The 25,462-nt window shown below is 31.1% G+C and overlaps 1 protein-coding gene across 1 annotated transcript in view; it reads right to left on the bottom strand.

The window, feature by feature from the left end:
• Positions 1-5,666: 5,666 nt before the first annotated feature.
• Positions 5,667-25,462, bottom strand: part of LOC129216359 (lachesin-like) — a 121,759-nt gene continuing 101,963 nt past the window's right edge. The window contains exons 5-7 of the mRNA XM_054850573.1: positions 10,902-10,964; positions 7,273-7,362; positions 5,667-6,008 (exon numbers count right to left, since the gene is read on the bottom strand). Coding sequence (XP_054706548.1) covers positions 5,866-6,008; positions 7,273-7,362; positions 10,902-10,964 — 296 coding nt within the window. The 3' untranslated portion in view covers positions 5,667-5,865. The remainder of the gene's footprint in view (positions 6,009-7,272; positions 7,363-10,901; positions 10,965-25,462) is intronic.

Raw genomic sequence — 25,462 nt, 5'->3', positions numbered from 1 at the left:
AAAACATTTAAAGAAACCTTCATGAAAATGTTGAATAATCTGTCAAATAAAGAAACTGTAATAGAATTTATTGCGAAGTTGTAAAATACTCGAAAGCAATATAATTTAAAATATAGTATTTTATTATCCAAAAAGTTTTCTTTGCAACAGAGAGAGAATACAAGGATTTTAATAACATTTAAAGCGTCCAATTCTCGCAAAATGAATATATAATCTTAATAGTCAGAAAATAACTTGACGTAAAATTAGGCTAGCCATTATTGTTCCTTAAAAACACAAAACAGTGTTGTTTCAATTGAAAATTTTCTGACTTGAAGTTCTCAATTCTAAAAATACGAAGTAATAATATCAATGCAAAAAGATGTGATATCTCATCAAAAACAACCCTGTTGTATAAATTTCCCGGCCAAAAAACCTTTAACTTTTCCGCACAAAAAAGAAAACCTGCATCCTAAACCCAAAAACCTTCGGCCATAAAAAGTTATGATATCTAGTTTGCCCGCCAAGTATCTGCCAAACTATCATCCTCCCTCTTCTCCTTTTTCATCACAGTACTTCCATTAGAACCTCCTCCCACCTTCAACTTCTCACAAATATGGATAGATCTTTTAAATTGTTTATCTTGTTTGGCGGGAAGCTTTTTGCTCATCAAGCAACCACTTCACTTTGAAAAGCTTCCCGCCAAACAAGATAAACAATTTAAAAGATCTATCCATATTTCTGAGGAGTTGAAGGTAGGAGGAGGTTCGAATGGAAGTAGCTGTGATGAAAAAGGAGAAGAGGGAGAATGATAGTTTGGCAGATACTTGGCGGGCAAACTATATATCATAACTTTTTATTGCTGAGGGTTTTTGGGTTTATTATGCTGGTTTTCTTTTTTGTGCGGAAAAGTTAAAGGTTATCTTGGCGGGGAAATTTTTACAACAGTGTTGTTTTTGATGAGATAAAATATATAACTAAAACTAGAATGTAAGTAAATGTATTTTTATGAGCAGTTCAAGTACTGTTACATAAGCAAATTGTATGCCCACTGAAGCTTTCTTTGGTTCATATTTGTTTTATTACTTTCCAGATATCTCGCGGCATTTTCAATCTAATCATTATGACTACCTATTACGATTTAGGGTTTCAGCAAGATTTATAACATACGTAAACTTTCCAAAGAATAATGAAAAAATTGAAATTATCCTCTAATATTCAAACCAGAATAGCAAACTTATCGATTGTCACTACAGAAAAATCTGCATTTTTTCACAAAAGCAGGAACGAAAAATTTATAACTTCAGTTCTTAGTTTATGAACATCAAAAATTTGTCTTCTTAAGTACAAAAAAAAAATGCTCTTTCGTTTAATATTAAAATTTAAAACACGCGTGTACGTCTTTACCACCAAATATTTAATGTATCCTTTAATAAAAATGATTGAAATAAAAAAGATACCGGGCTAGATAGGGCGCTTGAAAAATTTCAAAAATGCAATATCTTGCCCAATTGTTTTAATTTATTTTTTACGCTGTTTATTTTCTTAAGACGATTCTAGCTGGCACAAATGAGGACTCATCAAGAGTAATTAGCACAAGAAACGAATCAGAATCTGCTTTCCTGTCTTAGTTGTCTTGCATACCAAATTATGTATGAATATCAGTGTTCCTTCTTGAGGCCAAGTGGTCCCAATCGTTGAGAAAGAACGTTCGTATAAGCTATCATATTGAGCACATTGACTCAAAAAAAGAAACAACACTTTTCCCATCTGATGATATCTTACATACTATTTTTGCTTGGATATTTATAATGCTTCTTCCGATATAGCAGTCACAAATAACAATAAAAAACGCTCTAGTACTCCACAAACCTTTGAGATATTGGTGCTAAAATCAAATCAGCATTGATGTTAACATGCGGACGAATTTTTGTCCTAAGTATTACATTACTTCGTAAAACGCTGGTCGCACTTAGTGGTGAAAACGGTTAAATGATGATAAGGATGAAAATGCCGAAATACCATCTTTGGAGCTAAATCCTAATCAGCTGATTACCATCACACAGAGGTAGCAATGTGAATCATATTTCATTGAACTCCATGCTGTTCTTAAGCAATAGTGTCCACAAAAAGTTAGTCACGTGCATGTACATACACTCACAACCGTGGAATTAGCCTCTACGTGCAATATTCACAAACTATGTAAGTCAGGAGAGCAAAAAGTTTTTGCCTTTGACACGAGAGACAATGTTATAGACGTCAAAGCTTTGCTAATGTTTCACTCAAAGTGCTGGCCTTTAACACACGCGAAAGAGTGGTGACTATATTGTTTGCAGTATTAGCGTCTCAGCAAGAAAAGATGAAGATAAAGTATATGAGGCAGTGAGAAGCAAAGGGATGTAAGTGGACATTTTCAAGTTTTGAGTTAAATGCTTTTAAAGTTGTAGGTCTAGGAAGGTCTCTTTCATTGAAACGTTTTTTGAAATCACGCTGTTTCATTGCACCTACCAGGGCTATGAGTACTAGCTCTTGCCTCAAAATAGAGGAGAGGTTCACCTATCATTTGTATTGGTTATCTTCAAATTTTTAATTTTTTCACTTGCATCCCTTTGTTTCTTACTGCCTCATAAGGATTTTCTCAATTGTACAACGGTAGTGACAAATGAGAAGAAAGAACAAAGTGACTCAGTGGTAGTTCATTGTTCATTGCAAGCTTCTGAAGTAAGAAAAAATATGAGCTGATGTGTGCATCAGTCAATCTAAGCTTCATTAATCGATTCCAATACATAATCTCATATAATTAATTAAACAAGTATATAATTGTACTAAAACATAGTTTACTCGTGTATTTTGTTGATTTTGTGGTTGAGACGTTGCTACATTTCCTGTATTTTAACTTTTTAATAATTATGGTTTTATATAATCATGAATTTAAAGGTAGTTAAAATAGATGTAAGGAAAATAAAGACACAAACAGTTATTATATTTGAGGTTTTTATTTTTCTATTTGTCTGTACAACAACACTTACATATTTACACTTATGTATTTATTATACACAATAATAGAAAAATAAAACTTTTGGCCGCCAATCAGTCTCAATTGTTCTTCAACTACGAAGAAATTGTATTCTCTTCAAGTGTTTAATTACAGTTTTTTCCTAAGCGTGTCCATTTAAACAAAAAACATTGAAGCAAAGGTATTATTGGTTAAGAGTGGAAGACAGTATTTTACGACGAACCATTCGTAACAAAACAATGTGGTTGACACAGACAAAGACAAGGAAATATAAAGGGAATTCTAAAAAATGAGTACAAAACCACTTTATATAGTTTGAAACAAGAGACAATAGTTTTTTGTTGCAGAAGTTACTGTTTAACGTTATTGAAAATGCCATAAAATTAATTACTGAAAAAATGTAACATTAAAAATGTTATAAAAAGTTCAGTTCATAGAAACCGTCATAAGATGACTGCTTTTTCTATTTTTATACTTCTTTCTCACAAATCAGCGTTAATGTTTTACGTAAACAGTTTCAATGTTAATTTTTATTCTAAAATAATAGAACATAATTATTCCTTCGTATTTTCTATTAACAAATATAATAAAGGTAATTTTAAAAGTAAAGAAAATAATAAGAATACTTTGTTGCAGGTTGTATAGGTAATTTTTTTTAAGCGGAGAAAATAACTGAAATCTTTTTCTTAAATATTTTTTTTTTACTAAAGACTTACAAAACACTAAACATCATAAATAAAAAATCATGCTTTCAATTTTTTCTGGTGGTACATGTTTTTAACTATTATATAATCAGTCAAAAAAATGAATTCAGAAGTGCACCAAAAAATAAATACAAACAATATTAAATTTTTAAAACCTTTGTGATGTTTCAAAATTTTCAAGAGACTTTTAACCACTCTAAATTTGTTGCTTTAATATGTCGGCTGATTTTCACATTATTTTAAGGGTTATAGATGTTCTTTTTAAGAAGAGAACATAAACTGCATTATTTTCCTTCATACAAACACCATGGATTTTTAACTTACAGTGTTAAAATAAAAAATAAAAATCCCTTTTTTTCAAAGTTAAATTTTCGTGTCAAAATTTGAAGAAACATAGAGCCATTTTTTGAGGTCATGAAAAGTTTAAGTAGTTATTGGCTGAAGTAACTTTGTTGATTTTAAGCAATACATTACACATTTTTTGTTAGATAAATTAATAAGTTTATTATAGAATGGACATACAAACAAATATTCATAAAAATATCACTACAAGAATGTATATTTTGTATAAAAATCAAAATCTCATTTCTTTATCAACCCATAGGCAGCATTAAAAAATTATGAGAAAACGCATGATGCTCTTATTATACGTTTTTAAATGCTTTAACAATGGAAAAGTAACATTGAGCCAGTTAATCTTTTTCTTTGATGAAAGAAGAGAAACTATTGCTACTTTTTAAAGCCTATTATGTATTGTACATTATTATTTTATTACAAACTTCAAAAATAATAATTTTGTGAAACAAATAGATTAATAAGCGTTTTCAAAATTAGTTTCGTGTAAGATACAATTATTCTCTTTTTTTTTTCTCTTCTTTTTAACAACTGCTGATAATAACTTGGCTATTAGTTTTGATTTTATCATACAATAATTGCTATCTCTTTTTTCTTAAATTTATTTTACATTCGTTTTTTGTTCTGTTTTCCACTTCTTTTCTTTTTTCTTCATTCATCTGTTACATATGTGAATGTAGTTCCTTTTCAGAGAAAATATGAGTCGAATGCTTATAAAAATCAAAATATTTTCCTGCGCTTTGAACTAAAAAAAAAAACTAAAGCAGGTTGTTTTTACTAGACCCTTTTTCTCCCTGAAACATAATAGCAGAAAAACTGAAACAATTCTAAGCTTAAAAGTAAAACGGAATATTTAACAGATTAAGTGACGGACAATTTTTTCCCCTGAGATATTTGATTATAAATTATGCAACACAATGGAAAGGTGCACACGGAAAGGTGCATTCTAAATAAAATGGAATACCTTTTAGAGTTAAAAGAAATGTTTGTCTATATCAATGCAGCTCAAAGATACCACTTTTATTTAATAATGTTTTTAGTTTTTCTTTTTTTTTTCAAAAAGCATAAAAAGCTATAATTTTAAACTGCTCTTTTTTACGCAATGGAAAAATAAAAACATAATTACATTCCTTACTTCTATTTGATAACAGGATTTATGTATTTCAAAAACAAAAATTCAATAAAATATCTACAAATATTGCTCCAGTCCATCAAACAACTAATATATATCTGTAAAACACACTTTCAAACAATAACAATAATAATTTCATTTTTTTTTACAAATTTGCAACACTTCCAAGTATAAAATGCACAAACAACGCTTTCTTAAATTATAAAAAAATATTAGTGAACCCAGAATCGTAAATTTTTCGCTTTTATTGAGGCACACTTTTTTTTCAGGAATAAAGCGTCCTGCTGACTCTTACTGCAAAATGCATTTCATATACAAACACTCCAATATTTTAAAGAACGATAAAAAAAATCAGACTAGAGTTTTTTTTTTTTTTTCATCTTGAGTTACCTTTGAGTAGGGTTTGATTTCTAAACCAGGCAGTTGAAAGATTGAATTCCAATTCAGCGAAAATTGGAACTTTTCGTTTTGTGCTCATAGACAGCATCTTTGATGTATCCAAAAGTCCAGAGGTTGTTAACATTAAGCACACACGTTTAACACATATTTGAAATTAAGTCAGTATTGCCGTTCAGGATATCTGTAGGTTAAGATTTCCATCCATTCGTATCGCAATTCAAAGTAGTCCACCGAATGTACGATTATCATTCAAACTTCAACTGTTATTCGTTAAGTGTTTATCACTGGGGATGAAATACTTTGCAAAATACATATACAGTGAACTTATACGCAGTAACCCAAAGGATTATTCTTAAAAAAAGCTGTAATCTAGATTCATTGCTTGCTCCGATAAGCCTGGTAGCACTTGCTGTACTTGACGCACCTGCAAGAAGAGAAAGAAAAGAAGAAACACATTACACAAATTACTCAATTATAAACATTTGTGCATGAAAATTTGAATAATTATCAAAACGGCTCCTATAAAAAACATTTTAAACAGTGTCAAATGAAAAATAAATAGTGTGGTCAAAAACAATGTGATCTTTTTCTTTTCTTTATTTGTCCATGTTCAATTCAAGAATAAATAGAATAAAAATAAGTACATAAATAAAACAAGATAAAACTAAATTAGAAAGTGTACAAAATGTCTCAACTGTTGTGCAAAAAGCTAAGAAATGTAGCGGCCTGCTTCGGTGTCTCTCGACAGTAAAATACTTATTGCGGTGGGTCCTAAAGGGGGTTCATACCAAATCTTGAGATGTTAGTAGCTAATAAGGAAACTCAAAGATGTGCGAAGAGAGGATTGTGCTTGAAGGCAGTTTTTAAAATTTTAACGTGTTATTTTTCGACCGAGAGGACTCTGCATATGTCTATAGTAATTATATTTTATCCTGTATAGAGGGAGATGCTAAATTTCTAAGACAGTCAAAATGTATGATGAGGAGATTTATGTATGGTTGCTTAAGGTGTGTATTGTGGTAAATAATTGAACATAAATTGCTAATTCAAAATACTATTTTTTTCCTATATCTAACACATTCTTACACTCAGAAGTAATCTCCCCTGAATTAGTCACAACAACAATAACAAATCCTAATAAGTACGCCAATTATACTATTAAAATATATTAGTTTTAACCGGGTTGTAGTTTTAAAAATATTGAAAATTTTCCCACTTTTATATAGCATTAAGTAGGTATTTGTGCTTGAAATGTTCGATAAAAAATTCAATCTGCTTCGCCTGAGCATAAACTATTTTTTTTTAGTTTTTACGTATATGCCAAAAATGAAACACTAACATTTATTATTTAAGGTTTGGTACAAATTACTTGAACTCAACCTTGAATTTACTTGAAATAAAAAATATAAAACATGAAAAAAAAAATAAAAAACATGAGGATCCTCATGTTTTTTATTTTTTAATTATTGTATGACAATAAAAATATAAGAGCTAATAAATGGCATACAATAAAAAAATTCATAAGATATCTTTTTTAATGTAAGCGAACAGTTTAATCAAATCTAACAAACTTACAAAATAGCACTTTCCTTTTGGTTGAATTGCCCGTCCCCCTCAATATGAGTTACAAAATGCAATAAATGTGGTCATTATTCAAGTTTAGATGAAAACAAACTGGCATGTCATACCTTCAGATACACTTGGTCGCTGTATGGGAGGCTCAACGTCACCTTCAATTTCTTTAGTTAAGGAATCATCTTGCATCTGAGGTCCTTTACCTAAAACGAACAATATCAATCAGTTTTCAATTCACCAATAATTGTCACTCCTTAAGCTTATTATCGATTATCTCCTTCTGTGAAGAAATCAATAAAGGATCATTTTCCCTTAACAGCGTATTTCAAAAAGAGCTTACTTAGAAATACGTGTTCTATTTTTACTTCAAGACAGCAAAGAGCTTAGAAACTTATTTTTGCATGGACTGAGGGCTTATAAAAATACGTCCTAATTTTTAGCAGGGCTGCAGAGCCGGAGAGAAAATGACCGGCTACGACTCCGATTTTGGAAACTTAAAAGTTTTCGATTCCTACTTCTTTACCCCAAAATCAGTCCGACTCCGCAAGCAATGGAGGAGTTGCGGACTTTAAAGGAAAGTAACCGATTCTGACTCAAACTCTTTTCCCCCCAAATCAGTCCAACTTTGACTCTTCGACCTCGACACCACAGTTCTGGTTTTTAGAGGGAAGAGTTGGATAATGCTACCGGGAAGACGGCTGTCCTGGATAAAAGCCTTTTATGGAAGGCAAGTTTCCCCTGGGCTGCTGAGCCACTGAAGAAGGAGAATGAACACGTGCTTTATAATTTAAATTTTATAGATTAACAAAATGATATATTAACAATCAAAATGTATTTCACTAAATTGCGCTAAATCCCTAGTGTAAATTCCGCATCATAGAGAACCCATGTACCTCCATCTGGTGGAAACTAGGTGTCCAAATCATCGTGTCATTGACATCAGCGCCTTAATGGCGGCGCATGAAAGACTGAATGCCGTATCGGGGGATCACACAAGGTCTACCAAAGCTAAATAGCCTAAAACGTAGCCCCCATTAGGCGAAAAAACAAAACACAGTGGCCCCGACGATGAAATAGATGTTCTTTACCTTTTTTTTTTTTTTGGTCTGCTTTTCTGCTGGAGATATGTGCAGAAGATACTGGCAGCTACAAGAACTTATAGGCAAATGCAGAACTTTTGTTTTGTTTGTTCTTTTTCGATTTTGTGTTTCATATGGTTGCATTTGCTTGTAATTAGAAAAAAAGAAAATAAGTGACATAATTTCAATAATTAGTATATTAAGGCAGTATGGCTGAAAGTTGAATTGTTTTGCAATGTTATTTTTGAACTTATGCAAAAAAAAGTTGGGTAGTTCACGTATGTTAGATTTAAAAAAATAAAGAAACAATATCTCATATTTTCATTGCATCGGCGGTTTTCGAATACCCTACAGCTAAAATTGTGCTTTTAAATTTTTTCTTTGCATGAACATTGCCTGCAATCATGTCCAATGTGAAGGAATTTTTATTCTTATTATATGTACAGTTCATTAGTTTATGTTTTCCTTTAGAATATGTTGAAGGCGCTCACTTTTTTTTACTGTTGAACCAAAAATAAATGCATTGTTATGAATTGAAAAAACAAGTAGTAATGTAATTGCATTAGGATGTATTTTAGCTAAATTTTTAGATAAATTTAGAGCATTAAAAAAAGTATTTTTTTTTATCTGACACACAGAACGGGACCCAGGTAAAATTTATATTTTTTCCTCAATTTCTCGGTTCAGGGATCAATCCCAAGTACATCCCCATACAATTACTTTTTCCCAGATTCGATTGCCGCTGTGACAATGTTATTAATGTCTCTTCCAATTCAAAGTTAAATAGCCTTCAAATGAGTCCGAAAAAAATGCTTGTCTCAAAATAGCAATATCGAAGTCAAACAAAAATACATCCAATGTAGTACAAGGATTATGTTTGTTCACGGGTAATTTTAGAGAAAAAAAAAAAACATGACAAAGGAAGCAAAGAAAACAAGTGGGAATATCCTCCTACATTAATTTTAAATTGCGTGTGCAAAGCTTTAAGGGAACTCAGAATGATGTGTTTCTAATTTTTCCTACGCTTTCTATGCATCTTATTTACTTTTACTCCTAAGAAAAGAAAAAGGTCATTAGAGCGAAAGCGTCTCAAATCGACTAGGATGTGATTGCTTTCTGAATAATTGATGCAAAGTTCAAATATTAGTTTCTTGATTTGTTTTATGTTTTGTGTTCTTTACGTCAGTTATCTTGTCTTCTGTAGAGAAACCTGATTCCTTCTTTTCCAGACCGTCCACCGTTCCGTTCTTTCCGATATAAAATCGTGATTAATCTAAGGATTAAGAAAAAGTTCTGAACATATTTTTATTTCAAATTTCATGTTGTTCAATTTTTAAAAATGAATATCGATCTTTCTGTTAGTTTCTTAATGCAGTATCAATTGTACATTTCTCAATTGGAATCTGATTTAAATAAAAATACAAAAAAAAAAAAGAAAATATTTTTTTTTTTTTTTTTTTTTTGCATTCACGATTGCCATTCTTTTCACTTAACTGTAGTTGATGTTCCTTTGATTTTATTTTTCTCCGCTTCTAATTTAGACTCCTCTGACCCACCCTCCCTCCCCCAAGCCCTCTCTTGAGACAAAAACAACATGCAGCATCCAGCATCTTTACATTTGTGAAACTAATCAGCTGAATTTTATATTGATATAAAAGAGAAGTACTTAAAATATTTTGGTTATGAGAAAATAATGATAGTGCATTTAGATTGACCATTATTTTGTTTTTTATTAAACCGTGTGGTGATAGTACCTGGGGACAGTCTAACATATTTTACCTTAGGACACGTTCCAAGGTAAACGGATGCATGATTCTTAATAATTAAGATATGTTTAGGAACATGGAAAAATATTTCTTATCTTAGGTAGTCTTTTAAACACATTTAATGTTAGATAATAATTAATTTATTCATTATTCATAATTTAATTTATTTAAGTAGGTATATTGCTGTTTCCTGAATCATGAAGACTTTCTAATGGTACATCATGATGGGTCCCTAGCTACAATATGATGTTGTATTTTAGGACAGCTTGGAATTCTTACTTTAAATGGCTGGAAATATTTTATTGACGTATAATAATTGAGGATAAAAATTAAAATATGAAAAGTGTCCCGAGGTACAACATTTTCTCCAAAGGACTCATGTGACCAAAAAGCCCTTTCGGAAGGAAGTTCTGGCGGCGCTGTTGCGGAACGTTCACATTTATATAGTTATGTACGTTCAAAAAAACGTTGACAGTTTATCTTTGTTTATTTATGTCTCAGTTATAGTGGTAAGTGTAATAGTTTCTGAAATATAAATTTGTAAAGCCAGGATATTCTTTTATGCTAACCCTGTACTAAAATTGAAATTAAAATCATAAGAATATTAATTGCTATACATAACTGAAACAAAACTCTTGCAAAACGTTTTTGCGGTCTCCAAGGATAGCTTAAATAACAAATACATTCTTTATTAAACTACGTACTCATTAAATTACACCCATTTAAGACTTATTACTGTGTAATACACCGAATTGCTTTAACATTCAGGAAAGACATTTTTGAGGTTGATTGTCTCCTTTTCGAATATGCCAATTATTTTTGAAAACATGTTGCAAAGAGCCAAGCAAAACCTTCAAACATATCATTGCCTTAATTAAAAGAGATAATTACACTCACCCTTAATAGCTTCTGTCCTGTCTGTCGTGGCCTCATTGATAAAATGCTGAGAATCGTGAATTTCTGAAAGAAAAAAAATGCTTGCATTATCTTAATTGGATTAATTGCTCAATCATTTAAAAAATGTACGTAGCCAAATTTTAATTAAAAGAGACTTTCGTGTTAAAACGGATATGAATCTGGAATTCATAAACTCTGAAATTTTTATTGTATTTTCTTTCTTTCTTTCTTCTTTTTTTTTTTTTTTTTTTTTTGTAATTTTATTTTCCTTTGGATGGCTTAACTTTAGTTTAATCTAATTTAATAATTCCTGAGATTGTTCCTTGTTAAGGTATTTCCATCATGTAATTTGATCATTTCAGGGATTAATTAGACAGTCCTTTCGTTACAGCCGTAAACGTCAAATGAAGTTTCATACGAAAATAGACATTTTACATTTAATATAATTTTATATTTTTTTCGGACGTATGAGTGAAATTAGTAAAGCAATAATGTTTTTTCTAATATGAACATAATTAAAAATACTGTGCGTTGTTTTTAAAACAAATAATTAATTTGCTTAAATTTGACTGAAATATATATACTATGCAGCTATATTTCTTTAAGGTAGGCGAACACCCTAATTAAAAAAAAAATCGATTTTGAGATTTTGAGAAATTTAGAGAGCCCTGGTGTTCTTCTTTCTAAATCCGCAATTGTTTTTTAAATCGACGAGTTATTGAGAAAACTAGAAGAAATTTACTAAACTCAAATGTACTGCTTATAATTGAAATATACTCCTTCTTGCTTGAGTTTCTCGTAACAAACTTTTTCAAGTTTTCATTTACGACAAAAACTCTAGCGAAAAAAGTATTAACTTTAAAGATTTAAAACTTTGCAAACAAGGTAACTGGACAAATTACTGTGATATAAACCTTGAAAAGTTAATGTACATGCAATCTGTGGTTTTGAAAGAATGATCAATTAAACTTAGGGAGCAGAAAGCACGTTTTTCGGAAGAAATTTTCAAACATTTACCCATAAAACCTGCTTTTAATTAACGATTTTCAAATTGGAGGGTTCGTATAAAGTTTCAGAAAGGTGCAATGAAGATTGAAGAAACTACTATTTAGGGTGCTCGCCTACCTTAAACGGCTATACTTGCAATGACGTAATACTTAGGAGAATTGAGGGGGGGGGGCAAGCGGGGTACATCTTAACCTGGTATGTTTTACTAAGATAACTTTAAGAGAAAAATATCGAAAACTATTTTAAGACTTTTCTTTTGCATTAAAGACAGCAAAAAAAAAAAAAAAAGAAAAGAAAAATCTACCAAAATTTGTGCAGATCCTGAATATATTCTCAACTTTTGAATTCAAGAAACAGAAGAAAAAAAATTCAATAAAACTCGAAATATCGTACCTCGTACACTTAACATTCACGCAAGAAAGACAATGAAATGAATTCAAAGAGCAAATGTTTTCGACAGAGCTGTTGATTCGGTGACAAAATGACTAACTCTCAACTCTGATTTCTAGAATTTTACGACGTTCAACTCCGATTCCAACTCATGTATTCCAGAATCAGTCCGACTCTGACTCCGCAGCCTTAGCAGAAATGCAAATTCGGTAAGGAAATGACCTACTCCAACTCTTGGAGTTTTAAGGAGCTTGTACTTCGGGGGGGGGGGGACGCCGACAACCCCACAGTCAGGCCGACTCTGAATCTGCATTCTGGGTTTTTCAAATAATTATAGTAGAGATGATTTACTTTTATTTTCTTTCTGAGGTAATATATAATTATTTATTTTTCGCGAACGGGTAGTAAAAAGAACAATAAAAAAAGAAGTGTTCACACGATTTTGATACTGATGATTATTATATACTTAAAAGGATTTCTGTTTTTTTTTTTTTTTTAATTTATTTTCAAAGGTATATTTAATTGTTTACATTAATTTTTGGACACGGGAGAAAATAAATCCGATTCTTTTATTTTTATTTTGAATCCAAAAGAGCTAAAAACGATTGTTCTTTGAAAAAACACATTTATGTTGATGCTCTTTTTCTTTATTTGTTTATTAAAAACAATTAAATATTTTTAATCGAAACAATATAGTATTAGCTTCATTTCTCAAAAGGTGTTACTGTTTCGTGTGTTAGTTTATTTCATTTGATCGTTTAAAGTTGACTTGATCTAGTCATATTTTGTTTTCAGAAATCAGCTTTAAAAGTGTAAAAGGTATGGTTGATATACTTTGCTGCCTTAGCTGAGAAGGAAAAAATGGATAAAATGCTAGAAAGTCGATATTTATGTTCAGGGTAGTTGACTCGTTTAGTTTTGGACTTAACTTCTTGTTAAATTTATATTATTACTTCTAAAGGTAATTCCCTTAAAATAACTGAAAACAATTATAAATAGACAACAACATATTTCCTGAAATATTTATTATTTACTTAAATGTATAAAAGACTAAATGCAAGAAGGATGTAAAAAGTAAAGAAATTCATTTTTAAATACCTTAACATTTAAAGAACCTGAAAAAAAAGGTAATTTAAAATTTACGTTTAATAAAAATAGTATTACTTAAAAACGTTGTTAGAGACGGCAGATTGACCGACAGACAGACATTTTCTGAAAAAAACCTAACGCTCCAATAATTATTTTATTCCATGATTTACTTTTACTCTTTTTTTAGTGATACATTGAAGAAGCAGTAATCTTAAGTCGTCTTTGAAGATTTGTTTCTCTTTTTTTTTTCTTTACGTTTACGGAAAAGTAGGCTGAAGAAAGAACAAAGCGTGAACTGCGCTGTGACGTAGTTTTACTAATACATCATAGATGGCGGCACTGAAGGCTAAATTAAGTCAATACTCTTCAGTACGGCAGGGCGATATACCGATTACCTTCATATATCGATATATATATATTCTACGGCGATAGCGATATTTAGATTTCTATTCGTCCGATATATCATCTGAAAAGGAAATACGAGACTTAATTACGGAGAAGTTAAAATACTGACTCAAAAATACGTAATCGGTCATAGCTCTGTGTGATGGGTGAGTGTTTGAAATTTCAAGATATTATCTGCATTCTTCAAACAGTTATTTAAATATTAATTCTAAATGGTAGTAAAAAGAAAAATTAACAAGACCACCGAAGATCAATGTGGAGCCCTTTGTCAGTTTGGTCTCCGGATCCCTTCCCCTATAAAGTTTTCAACACTCGAACCTTTACTATTCAGAGTGGGGCTCTTCCAAGAATCGCGATCCTAGTTTCTGACAAAGCTGACATGGCCTCTCGTGGGTGCTAAAAGTGAATGTGAGTTGTTTAAGAAAGCATCTTAATACAACAATTAAAAATTAACCAATTGAGGTATCAACACTATTCATAGTTCATTTAAACATTATCCTAATTGCGCTGAATAAAATGTTTAAGAAAAATACTGAAAAGAAATATTTTTATGAAAAAAAAATGAAAAACGAAAAAATCCTAATGAGGTTACTTTTGTCGCATATTTTTCTCACTAGAGGGAGCGCAACTCATTTCTTTCAGTTTTTGGTCCGAACGAATATAACTTTAATTCCGAAATTAAGAGGAAAAATATAAACTCCCTTCGTAAGACACATGGCATCACTTGTAACGATGATAACTCGCTATCACTGGCAGCCCCCGAACTCCGAACGAAACTGAAACTTCCTAAATTATCGTGTCGCCAGAAAAGCAAGCGGCATATTTGGAGTTGAAGGATATTTTGGATGCATGCGCGAAAATAGGGTTTTTATGTAAGTTCTGCTCATTAACGGATTTGAAGCGTAATGAGTATGCCAATCCAAAAATACTTTTGGTTTTACGTTATTTCAGTAGTTCATTGCAGCTCTTCGTTTGGTATTTTTTGACTTCAGTTCAAGACCGGAATTTCAAAAGTGAAGAAATTTTCTGGAGTTCGTTTTTTAGTTAAATCGCTTGTGAAATAATGACATTGATGAGATAATTGAATTACCTAATAATATGCATTTTGGATTGGATCTGCCGAAGAAAAATCAATTGCATTTTTAAAATCAATATTTAAAAATGTGGGTATCATTAAAAAACAATTCAGAAAACAGTAGTTTTAAATGTAATATATATTATAATTTAACAATTGTAACGATTTTATCAATGCAAATTGACAATTTACTTCAAAATTTTGTCCAATGCGGCACGTAGGTCCTTTGATGCTCAAGAATTCCCATAGGGCAGTTTTCGTTCGCCATCGGAACCCCCACCCACTCCCACCGGGGGTTTCCTTTTACGAATTCGCAGTTTTCGTCGGATCATTGCCAAATTTGACACAGCGGTTCTTTAATGCTTAGGAATTTTCATAGGGAGTTTTTCGCCGACCAATGAGGGAGGGGGGAGGGCGGGGGACGAAAGCACCTCACGGAAGTTTTCTTTAGCAAATCCAGTTTAAGTCGGATTTTTGCTAAATTTTGCAGATAAATCCTTTAACGCCCAAGAATTTACATAGGGCAGTTTTCGTTCACAATGGGAAATCCCCCTTCCACCGGGGGTTTTTACGAATTCAGTTTTCGCCTGATCTCTGCCAAATTTGGCACAGCGGTTCTTTGATGTTTAGGAATTTTCTTAGGAAGTTTCTCGCCTACCTATGAGAGAGGGGAGTGGGGTGCGAAAACACTACACGGATGTTTTCCTCATACAAATCCAGTTTAAGTCGGATTTTTGCAAAAGTTTTGCGGAGAGGTCCTTTGAGCTCAAGAATTAATATAAAATACTTTTCGTTCTCAATGTGGGCAACCCTCCTTCCCACATGGGATTTCCTTATACAAATCCACTGTTTTCGTCGGATCGTTGTCATATTTAACACAGCGGTTCTTTGATGGCATAGAGTTTTTCGTCTACCTATGAGGAAAGGGGGGAGGGTGCATATACACCCCACGGAGGGGGTTTCGGCAGAAAATCAGTGAAACGGAATGATTACGAAAACATCGAATGATGTCTAAATTTAAATTTTAAGTCATAAAATTGTTCTATCTGCACATTGACGTTATATGTTTATGCTTTTTTTAAAACCTGATTGTTAAACAATTGTCACTAGACGAAACTTTTATTTTCGAGGTAGACCGTGCAAGGCCGATCAATGCAGTTAGTGACATATAAATTAGTAAAGGTATATTTCATAGTTCTGTCTGCTTAATGGGTGTATGGTGTGATAGTTTCAAAAATTTATAGCTGCATTCTTTAAAGATTCATTATTAGTATTTTACTTTAATGTTACTCAACTAAGAAATAAAAAGTCTTAAAGCAAGAGTTTTTAAATGACTAAAAATAAACTATTAAAGACGTCAATACGAAATATAGTTATCAGTATATTCAAATATATTTTAATAAGGTAATAAGACTGCTCAAATTAAAATATTTAAACATAACATTGAATTGAATTTTTAAAACGTTTTCTTTGAGAAGCATTTTTGTCATGCATTGAACTATAAGATTTGCCCCCCCCCCCCGTCAACAAGGAATTCTTAAAAGAAATTTAAAATCTGGCTTTTTTTATGTTTTGCACAAAATGGGATGATGAACATTTACGATTTAGTTTGAAAATACTTTTAGCCGGTAGTATACCGATGGTTTACTGATATTAAGAAAATGTATATATCTCGAAATTTATTCAAAAGTGAATATAATTATTGTAATTCAAATATATTTTACTGAATTATATATACTGCATGAAACTTTTAGAAGAAGAATCAACACTACACGGTACAGTTCTTAAACAGTCCTTTGAATGCAGCAATTGCGAAATAAATATAAACGACATTTAAAGTCATGGTTGACATAACTCCGGTAAATTCATACATATTAGTATGCAAATTTATAAACACATGAGCAAACATTAAATATGAATATGAGTAATGGAAGAAATAGTGGAATAAAAATTTAAAATACTTCCTAGAATTACGAATTTACATAGTTAAAAAATTAATTATAAAATGAAAATGTCGGTGTGTTCATATTATTGTATTTGAAATTCATATTTAGTTTTCGAAATCGCTTCAAAAGGACCATTTGTGTTCTAGATTAATTATGCAATGTTATGCTGCAACAGTTTTTGAAAAAAAAAAAAGAGAATTATAAATTTTACAACGAAGACTGATAGAAATTTAAAAATCAAAAATCGATAATTAATACATAAAAAATGTGTTCATTTTTGTAGAAATGTTAAATCAAATACTTAAAACTAAGTACTAATGCAGCAAATAATTTAAAATAAATCTTTAAAAATTATATACTAAACTAAATATATATATATATATATATATATATATATATATATATATATATATATATATATATATATATATATATATATATATATATATATATATATATATATATATATATATGTAAAATTCATCATCAATAGTTAAAAACATTAAAACATTTTAAATTTAAAGTTTTTCTTTTTTTAAGTGCAGAAGACAATGAAAAAAGGGGGGGGGGATACTACAAAGATGATGACAAAAAAAAAATTTCTAGAAAAAAGAGAAGATCGATAAACCAATGAGGAAGAGATTATTTTTACAAGTAAAATATGATACATTTCCAAAATCATATAAATAGTGCTTCATTAAATTTCAAATAAATGCATTAACTTCAAAAAACACATAAATTCATTTTATTTAGGAGATTTTATTTTATTAGTCCTTCCTTCATACTTTTGTGTTGTACACAATATTTGAACAGAATTGATTCTTAACAGAAATCTGGGAATGCGCATGAGCCTAATTCGTGGTACTTAAAATATTATTCTTATTTGAAAATTAATCCCAAAAATGTATTTTCCGGTAGCGTGAGGAGAATAAATGGGAAAAAATAATAAAGTACATGTTTAAAAATTAACACTATGAGAAACAGAAATTCTTTTACCAGCGATTGTTTCATTTCCCTTTTAATGCATACTGTCCTTGTTGGTCAGGTGCCAAAAAGACCTTTAATGCCCGGTCAAACAGTATGTCCAGAATGTTCCCGGATATGTGGTCTGAATAATAACTAAATCTACATCGCTATTGTTGCTAAGAAATAAAGTATATGTATTTGCAAAATTGTACGAGTTCCAAACCATTTTAATTCAATCGTCTCGCTTTATAGGATTTATTGTACTTATTTAAAGGGGATTAACGTGTAGCAGTATTTACGTACATCTAGTCTGCGTTACTTATATTGTATACACATAAAAGTATGCTGCACAGTTTTTATGAAAAATTTAATTGTTTTCTCGATTTTCTACTCCTAATTACTTTACACTCCTATCTTAGCACAGTATGCAGATTCTTATTTATGTCTAAAAATCTTGATGTTTCGTTTATTTGTACATCGTATGTTGAATCTTATTCCGCATTGTGCCATACGAGCGTAATCCTTTAAATAACATCCTTTGTAATAATTTAATAGTGTTAAAAGAGCGTGAGTCCATTCCCCTGTATGCATCAATCGACTGTTTTACCGCTTTCCCGTAAAGAAGCGAGAATGTGGCTTACTTTAGTCTTAATCTGAGACACAGATCTATTATCTATTAATATCTATTAACTGCTAGACTTATGCAAAATGTAAGTGATATTGTTAGGAAGCTAAGGGGTCAAGTAGTAGGCTGCGGGGCAAAAGAGCCAGGTAATTCTTATTTCAAGTTCCAGACTCAACCATCTTACATACTTTATTTAAAACATATTTGCGTGTAAAATAACATTTAAAAATTCTCGTTTTTTGGCCAACTATATTGAAAAAAAAAGAAAAAATAAATTAAGAAAATGATTTATAGGTTACAAGAAAATATCTCGGAATCCCAATTTCTTAGAAATGTGCTCATAGTTTTGCAGTTATCATCTTATACATATAAAATCTGAGTATCTATCTATCTATCTATCTATCTATCTATGTCCAAGCTTCTTCTCCCGAACGAGAGTGAACTGACCATCGAACCAGGTATCGATGGATTCGTCATCTTCCCGTCTTCATGTTTGGCTATTTAACATAATCCTCCGATAATAATTAGCGGAGATATCAATTAAAAACTATTAATTATGACTCTTAGATTTCAAAATCAAATCCCTATTTTTCGAAGGCTTTCCTCCATTCAAATTATTTTTCAGTGCTTCATCTCAACTTTCCGTCGATTGCTAATTTAACGTTTCATATTGTCTTTGTTTCGTGCGTGATTTTTTGAGGCTTTCCTCAATTCAAATAATTAAGTAATGTTTCTTTCGGGAGTATTCGACCTAAAATACTTTAGGGAATCATAACAAATACAATAAATGAAGCATTTAAGTTTTATTTCACGTCGTAAAGTAAATGAGTGATTTACATGCAATTTATTATTAGTTTGCATAGTACTGATTTAGAATGTAAATTTTCCTGTTTTCGTGTAATATAAACAATCTTGGCAAACACTTCCCACTGATATAAATCTTCGTGAGAAGATTTTGATAATGGGATTGTTTAATTCAAACAAGAGTACTACTTTTAGTCACAGAAATTGATAGAACAAGCAAAAAAAAAAAAAAAAAAACAAGGACCCAGAAAATAATTTTATTTTCCCAACAGTTATTTTTTAATTAATTTTTTAAAATATCCGATTTTTCAAACAAGCCGTGGTCTTTATACGTCACAAATGATGTACTTTGGCGCATCTTTCTATCGGCTTTCATTTTTTAGGTAGCCCGTGCAACGCCGGGCACGCAGCTAGTTGTTATTATTATTATTAGTAGTAGTAATATTTTAAACACTTTTTTTTATTTTTTACGGGTGCAGTCATGAACGTTTCAATTTTAAAGAAAAACTCGGAAAATCTACAAATAAAACAATTACTCTAACATACACTGTTGTAAGATATTAAGAGAATTTTCAGATTTGCTGAATTATTTCCCGAACTACTGGACCGATTTCAATGAAATTTGATATGAACATACATTGAAACAATACAAACCAAGTAGCCATCTAAAATTTAAGATACACAAGCATGATAACAAATTCTCGTTATTGTCGGATGGTATAAAAAAGCGGTTGCAAAACTGAGCGAAAAAAATAGGTTAGTAGGGGATATGATTCCCTGTAACAGACATATAGGCCTCGCAAGGTGACTCCTTACTTGAAATGAAGCAGTTTATGGGATACGGGGACAATTTTTTTCACTCGTTCAACAACGCCATACTCAGGCTGTAGAGGGTCCCCGGAGGGGTATTGCGAGTTGCTATTGCCCTCCCGAGAGCGTCCCAGACTTGCTCTTTTGGATTAAATTCTAGAGATTTTCTTGGCCAATTTATCCTGTGAATATCTTCCCGTTCAGGAAATTCGTCAACCACAAGAACTCTATGTGGTCTTGTGTAAAAATCCATTAAAATTAACTCAGCCTTAAGAGTGTACCTCAAGAAGTTGGCGTAGGGCTCCAAGACCATATCCCTATGCCTCAGAACAGTAACAGAGCCTCTCTCAAAGACATGGAGGGGCGTGCAGCCATTCAACATGATGCCTGCCCAGACCGTCAAACCTCCTCATCCATAATGGTCGATTTCGCAGTTATTGGAGTGCAGGTAGTAGCTCCCGGTTCAGCTTAACCGACTATTATTGTCCTACCTTCATTGGATAGAAGCAGGAACCCACTACCCTCCAATATGCGCTAAATTGACTGTTATGACGGTGGAGGTGTTGATGGTCTAAACAGGCATCATGTTGGGTGGCCGCACACCCCTCCATGTCTTTGGAGAGGCTCTTTGACAGTTGCGAAGAATAGGATGTGGTCTTGGAGCCCTTTGCTTACTTTTTGAGAGGTATTGGTAGTCCTTGGGTAATTTTAATGGATGTTAATGCAAGGCCACATAGAGCGTTTCTGGTCGACGAATTTCTGGAAGGGGAGGATATTCACTGGAGGGTTTAGCCAAGAAGATCTCTAGACTCCAATCCTATTAAGCATGTCTGGGATGCTCTCGGGAGAACAATAGCAACTCGTAACACGAAAACCGGGGACCATACATAGTCTGAGAACACTGTTGTTGAAAGAGTGGAAACAATTACCCCATAATCCCATAAACTACTTTATTTCAAGTATGGAGTCACACTGCAAAGTCTATAAGCTTGTTAGAGGGGGCCAAACCCACATTAACCCATTTTGTTGTTCAATTTTGCAACCGCTATTTCATACCATCTAACTCTAACGAGTGTTATTTATGATCATGCGTGTTTATTTTAAATCTTGGACGGTTATTTGTTTTGCATTGTTTCAATGTATGTACACACCAAATTTCATTAAAATCGGCACAGTAGTTCTGGAGATAATTGACCATATCTAAAAATTCTTTTTATTTCTTACACCAGTATAGTTTGGAATGCATACATATATTTTACGTTATACTTAGGGTGAACCTTCACTTATCGATAAAATCAAAGAATATATCATGGCAAAATACAATCGAAATTTCCAATTTGATCATAGTTAGTGATGTAAAATACCCGGGTATTTATTTTTAGGGGTAAATACCCAGGGTATATAACCGGGTAAATACCCAAAATGGGTAAATACCCGGGTATTTATTTCAAAAATTTATATTCAACTAAAATACTTTTCTGTATGCATTCCATTATGTATATATACAACCAACCATATACAAAACAATAAATTTTTGCCCAAAAATTGTATTTTGATCACATATTTAAAGAATTATTGTGTGAAACAGCTTAGCAATCTAATATGATATTCACATTAAATGTGTTGGATATGCCTAATCAATGTTGATAGCCAAATTTCAGATATAAAAAGTCATTCTACAAAAATAAAAAAGCTTAACTGGTTGCAAAAAAAAGCAAACATCAATTTTTTAAGGTCCTAGTCTTTTATAACCCAGTAATATGTCCCTGCATGACTCAAAATGTAACGGAATGTCGCTCAATTTATTATTACTATTTATTTACCTAGATCTTATGCAGAAATTTCCTCCAAACTTAGTTCAATTGTTCAGGTGTATTCTGTATCACACACACACATATATATATATACACACACACATAATATACATAAACATTTAAAATTCATTTAAAATTTTTAATCTTTTATTTTAGGGTCTATGTTTAAAAAAGAAAATAGTCACCTTTTAATAGTACCTAAAAAATTTTTGCAAAATGCGCAATTACTAGGGGATTTACACCGCCTTCGGATAAATACCCAAAAAAATATTTACCTTCCCACCCTACCGGGGAGCAAATGCAAATGAGCAAGGCAACAGAAAAGAACATTTTGCTTTTTTTTTTGCTTATTTATGTGAAAACTGTTTCTATATTTTCCATGTTATCACTTAAATATCAATAAAATAAATAACACCATAGTGTCTTAATAACTTCTCAGTTTATTCTTCCAAACATCCCTCATGCTTCATTTTTTTCATTTTGGATATGATTAATCTAGATTGTGATTTTGAAATCCTGAAGTTCATAATGAATTGCTTATACTTCTCCAATTATGACACTGAAAATAAAGATTCTTTGGTTCACGATATGTTTCTTTCATGATTTCATCATGTCTTTCAATAAAAAATATTATAAACTGTGTAATACATATGTATATATCAGTTTTACCAATTATTTCATATTTAGATTTTTTTTTAAAAATTCTCATTCACTTTTTTGCATTTTTTATAAAATACCCAGTTTTTGGGTATTTACCCAGGCCTTGGGTAAATACCCGGGTAAGTACCCAAAAAATATTTACCTACCCGCTGGGTATTTACCCGACCCACATCACTAATCATAGTACTGTTTATCTTCACTGATTTTTTCCTTTAATTTTTACGTTGCAATTATGATCATCCCAAGTATAAAGAAAATCCCGGAAAAATAAACAAGTAAAACAGTTGTCCTAACAACGTTGGAAATACTTACTTCTTTTACGTTATACTTAGTGGGAACCCACACTTATCAATAAACGAGAGACAATATGATGGTAAAATGCTATCAAAATATCCAGTTTGGTCATATAATGCTGCTTATTTTCTACACTATCTACTTTTCTTATTTATCAATAAGTATTTATTTCCTATATTTCGAATTTTGTACACCACAAAATGTATTAATCAAAATGCCAAAAAATCTGTAATACCTGAAGAAAATGTCAAATAATGCCAAACATCGAGAAATAAATTAACGTTATGCAAAAATTTATGACTAATACAAGTCCATGGAATGCGTCCCGAAGCTCAACGTCAGCTTCTTTGAGAAATTCTTATGCATTTCATGGATTTGGGACATCTGAAGAGCAATAAAGATGGCCCACTTTCTCTAAATCATGTGAGATATTTGGATAATGCGGCATATTTCCTCATACTTTCATACATCTTCACTTCTATCCAATCGATTCCATAAACTTCGAAGTTTGGAGGCTTTTACACCCAAGAAAGTCGGTATTATAAATAAATGTCCCTGCTGAGTATGTCTGAAGCTTCTCTCTATTATTTTTCAATTTTTATGTCCCTGTATGTAAGGATAATGTTTCAAAAATGTGGTTTTATAATGGTATTAAAATATTCTTTACACCTTTATGATGGCGTAGATAATGCCACAATATTTGACTCAATAAACTAGCTTTGACTGCAAACTGAAAAATATGATTCTATGCTAAAGTTGATGATTTGTCTTCGTTATATTAAATAATTTATACCTTGGAATTAAATTTTTATTTCTAAAAATTATCATTACCCCCATATGCTTTGAATTTTTTTTTCTTAAAAACTGTATCTAAACATCCAAATTAAGCTAAAAAGCGTTTGATTGAAATTCCTTCGTCGGAACATTTTAGTCCTTCAATTTTTTAACGTGAACCGTTTCATTTTGATACATTCTCATTTGATAGGGAAAAAAAAAAAACTCACGTCAGGTTTTGGGGTTGAATCAAATCTAACAGGCACACATGTTTTTGTGAACATTATTGTTTGGAAACTCTACTTACTTAGACTACGTCATTTTGATTTTATTATTTCATGATTATTTTTTGCTAAGAGAAAAAAATACATTTATATACGAAGGAAATATGAAAATACGGAAAAGACCTACTGATAATCTAAATAAACTTTTATTGGTTTGAGGAGAAAAAAGGGTACCGAATGAAAAAAAAAGGCTCTGAAAATACATTAAGTCATAAAAGCAAAATATCAAAACTCACATGAACTGATTATTTATTATGTTCTTCCTAGAGAAATCCCTGGATATTAAAAACGTCTTTTACATATTTTTATTAATTATCTTGAGTTTTTATCGCAACACAAAAACAGTTTTATTTGCGAGGCAAATGATTAATCAAGTGCAAACTTTTGGTTGTTTGCTTAATTTAAATTGCTGTTATTTATTTGCTTTTTGCTGTTATTTTTTTAAGGAGCGTTATTTTCTCTACTTATTGATTAGTTGATAAGATTTCCCGTGAGGAACCTAAACCTGTTAAAAGTATGCACCTGTAACTTGTTTTGTCTATTTTTTTTCAATGCAGTTTTTGATTTATTTCTTTATCTTTTTTTTTCCTCCTTGCCCATGCGTTGTATTTCATTTTTCTCCTATTAAGAGCACCGACAGTTACATGGCATTAACATGATGGAGAATTTAAGTTTGAAACGAACTTTAAATAAGAAGGAGTTATAGTTTTTTTAAATGTCAATAACAAAGTAACTTATTCATTATTTGAGATAATAATTTCTATTGATAACCAATTAATTTTTTTATGGAAGAAAAAGTTTTAAAAATAATTATAAAAGCGGTATTTGTGTTTGAGAAATATAAATACCTTTAAGTATGTACAAACTAAGCCCCCCCCCCCCTTTGTAAGTCTTCGTATAATATGAAATTAAAAATCTTTTTTTTTAGGAAAAAACATTTAAAAAAAGTTTTAAAAGGGTTTTCATGTGCATTAATCATTTTAAAATAATCTATTTACCTGCAAAGATATAGTTTTGAATATTTACCTTTTTTTTTCGCTGTCAATTTTATTGAAAGGTTCACAAAACTGATCTGTGCTCAGACGAGATTTAGTAGCAATTGAAACAGTTAACGCTTTACAGAACTCGTCCCTGGGTGGAAAAAAATGACTGCTGGTTAGCGCGCAGCAGTTTTGGAAATTTTATTATTTCAAATTGGTAAAAATTCTTGTTCTTTTAAATGTGTGTGTGTGTGTGTTTGTAAGGTATGAAAATGTGGGACAAAGTGAAATATTTACTCTGATTTTGGCACAACTTGCCTAGTAATGTTTCAACTATGTATTAATACATGTAGTCTATTTCAGTGAAGAAAAAAACCTCTTAAAACCAAAGAGTAGGATTAATATTACAAGCAATTTTTCAATATTCATACTCATATTGTAATTTTTTGTTATAAGTCAAAAAATACTTTTGTCATTATTAAATGATTTTTGTTGTTATCAACCAAAATCTTGTGATTTTTTTGTTAATAACATTTTAAATAATAATTTAGATCTACTAACATTCTATGCAGTAATTTGTGCGATATGAAACTTATTTGTATTTCAAATGTTGTGTACAGTTAGTCAAGTGCTTGCG

Source organism: Uloborus diversus, chromosome 2 (assembly GCF_026930045.1).
Source record: "Uloborus diversus isolate 005 chromosome 2, Udiv.v.3.1, whole genome shotgun sequence".
Lineage (NCBI taxonomy): Eukaryota > Metazoa > Arthropoda > Arachnida > Araneae > Uloboridae > Uloborus > Uloborus diversus.
This window is presented reverse-complemented; position numbering and strand designations above follow the sequence as displayed.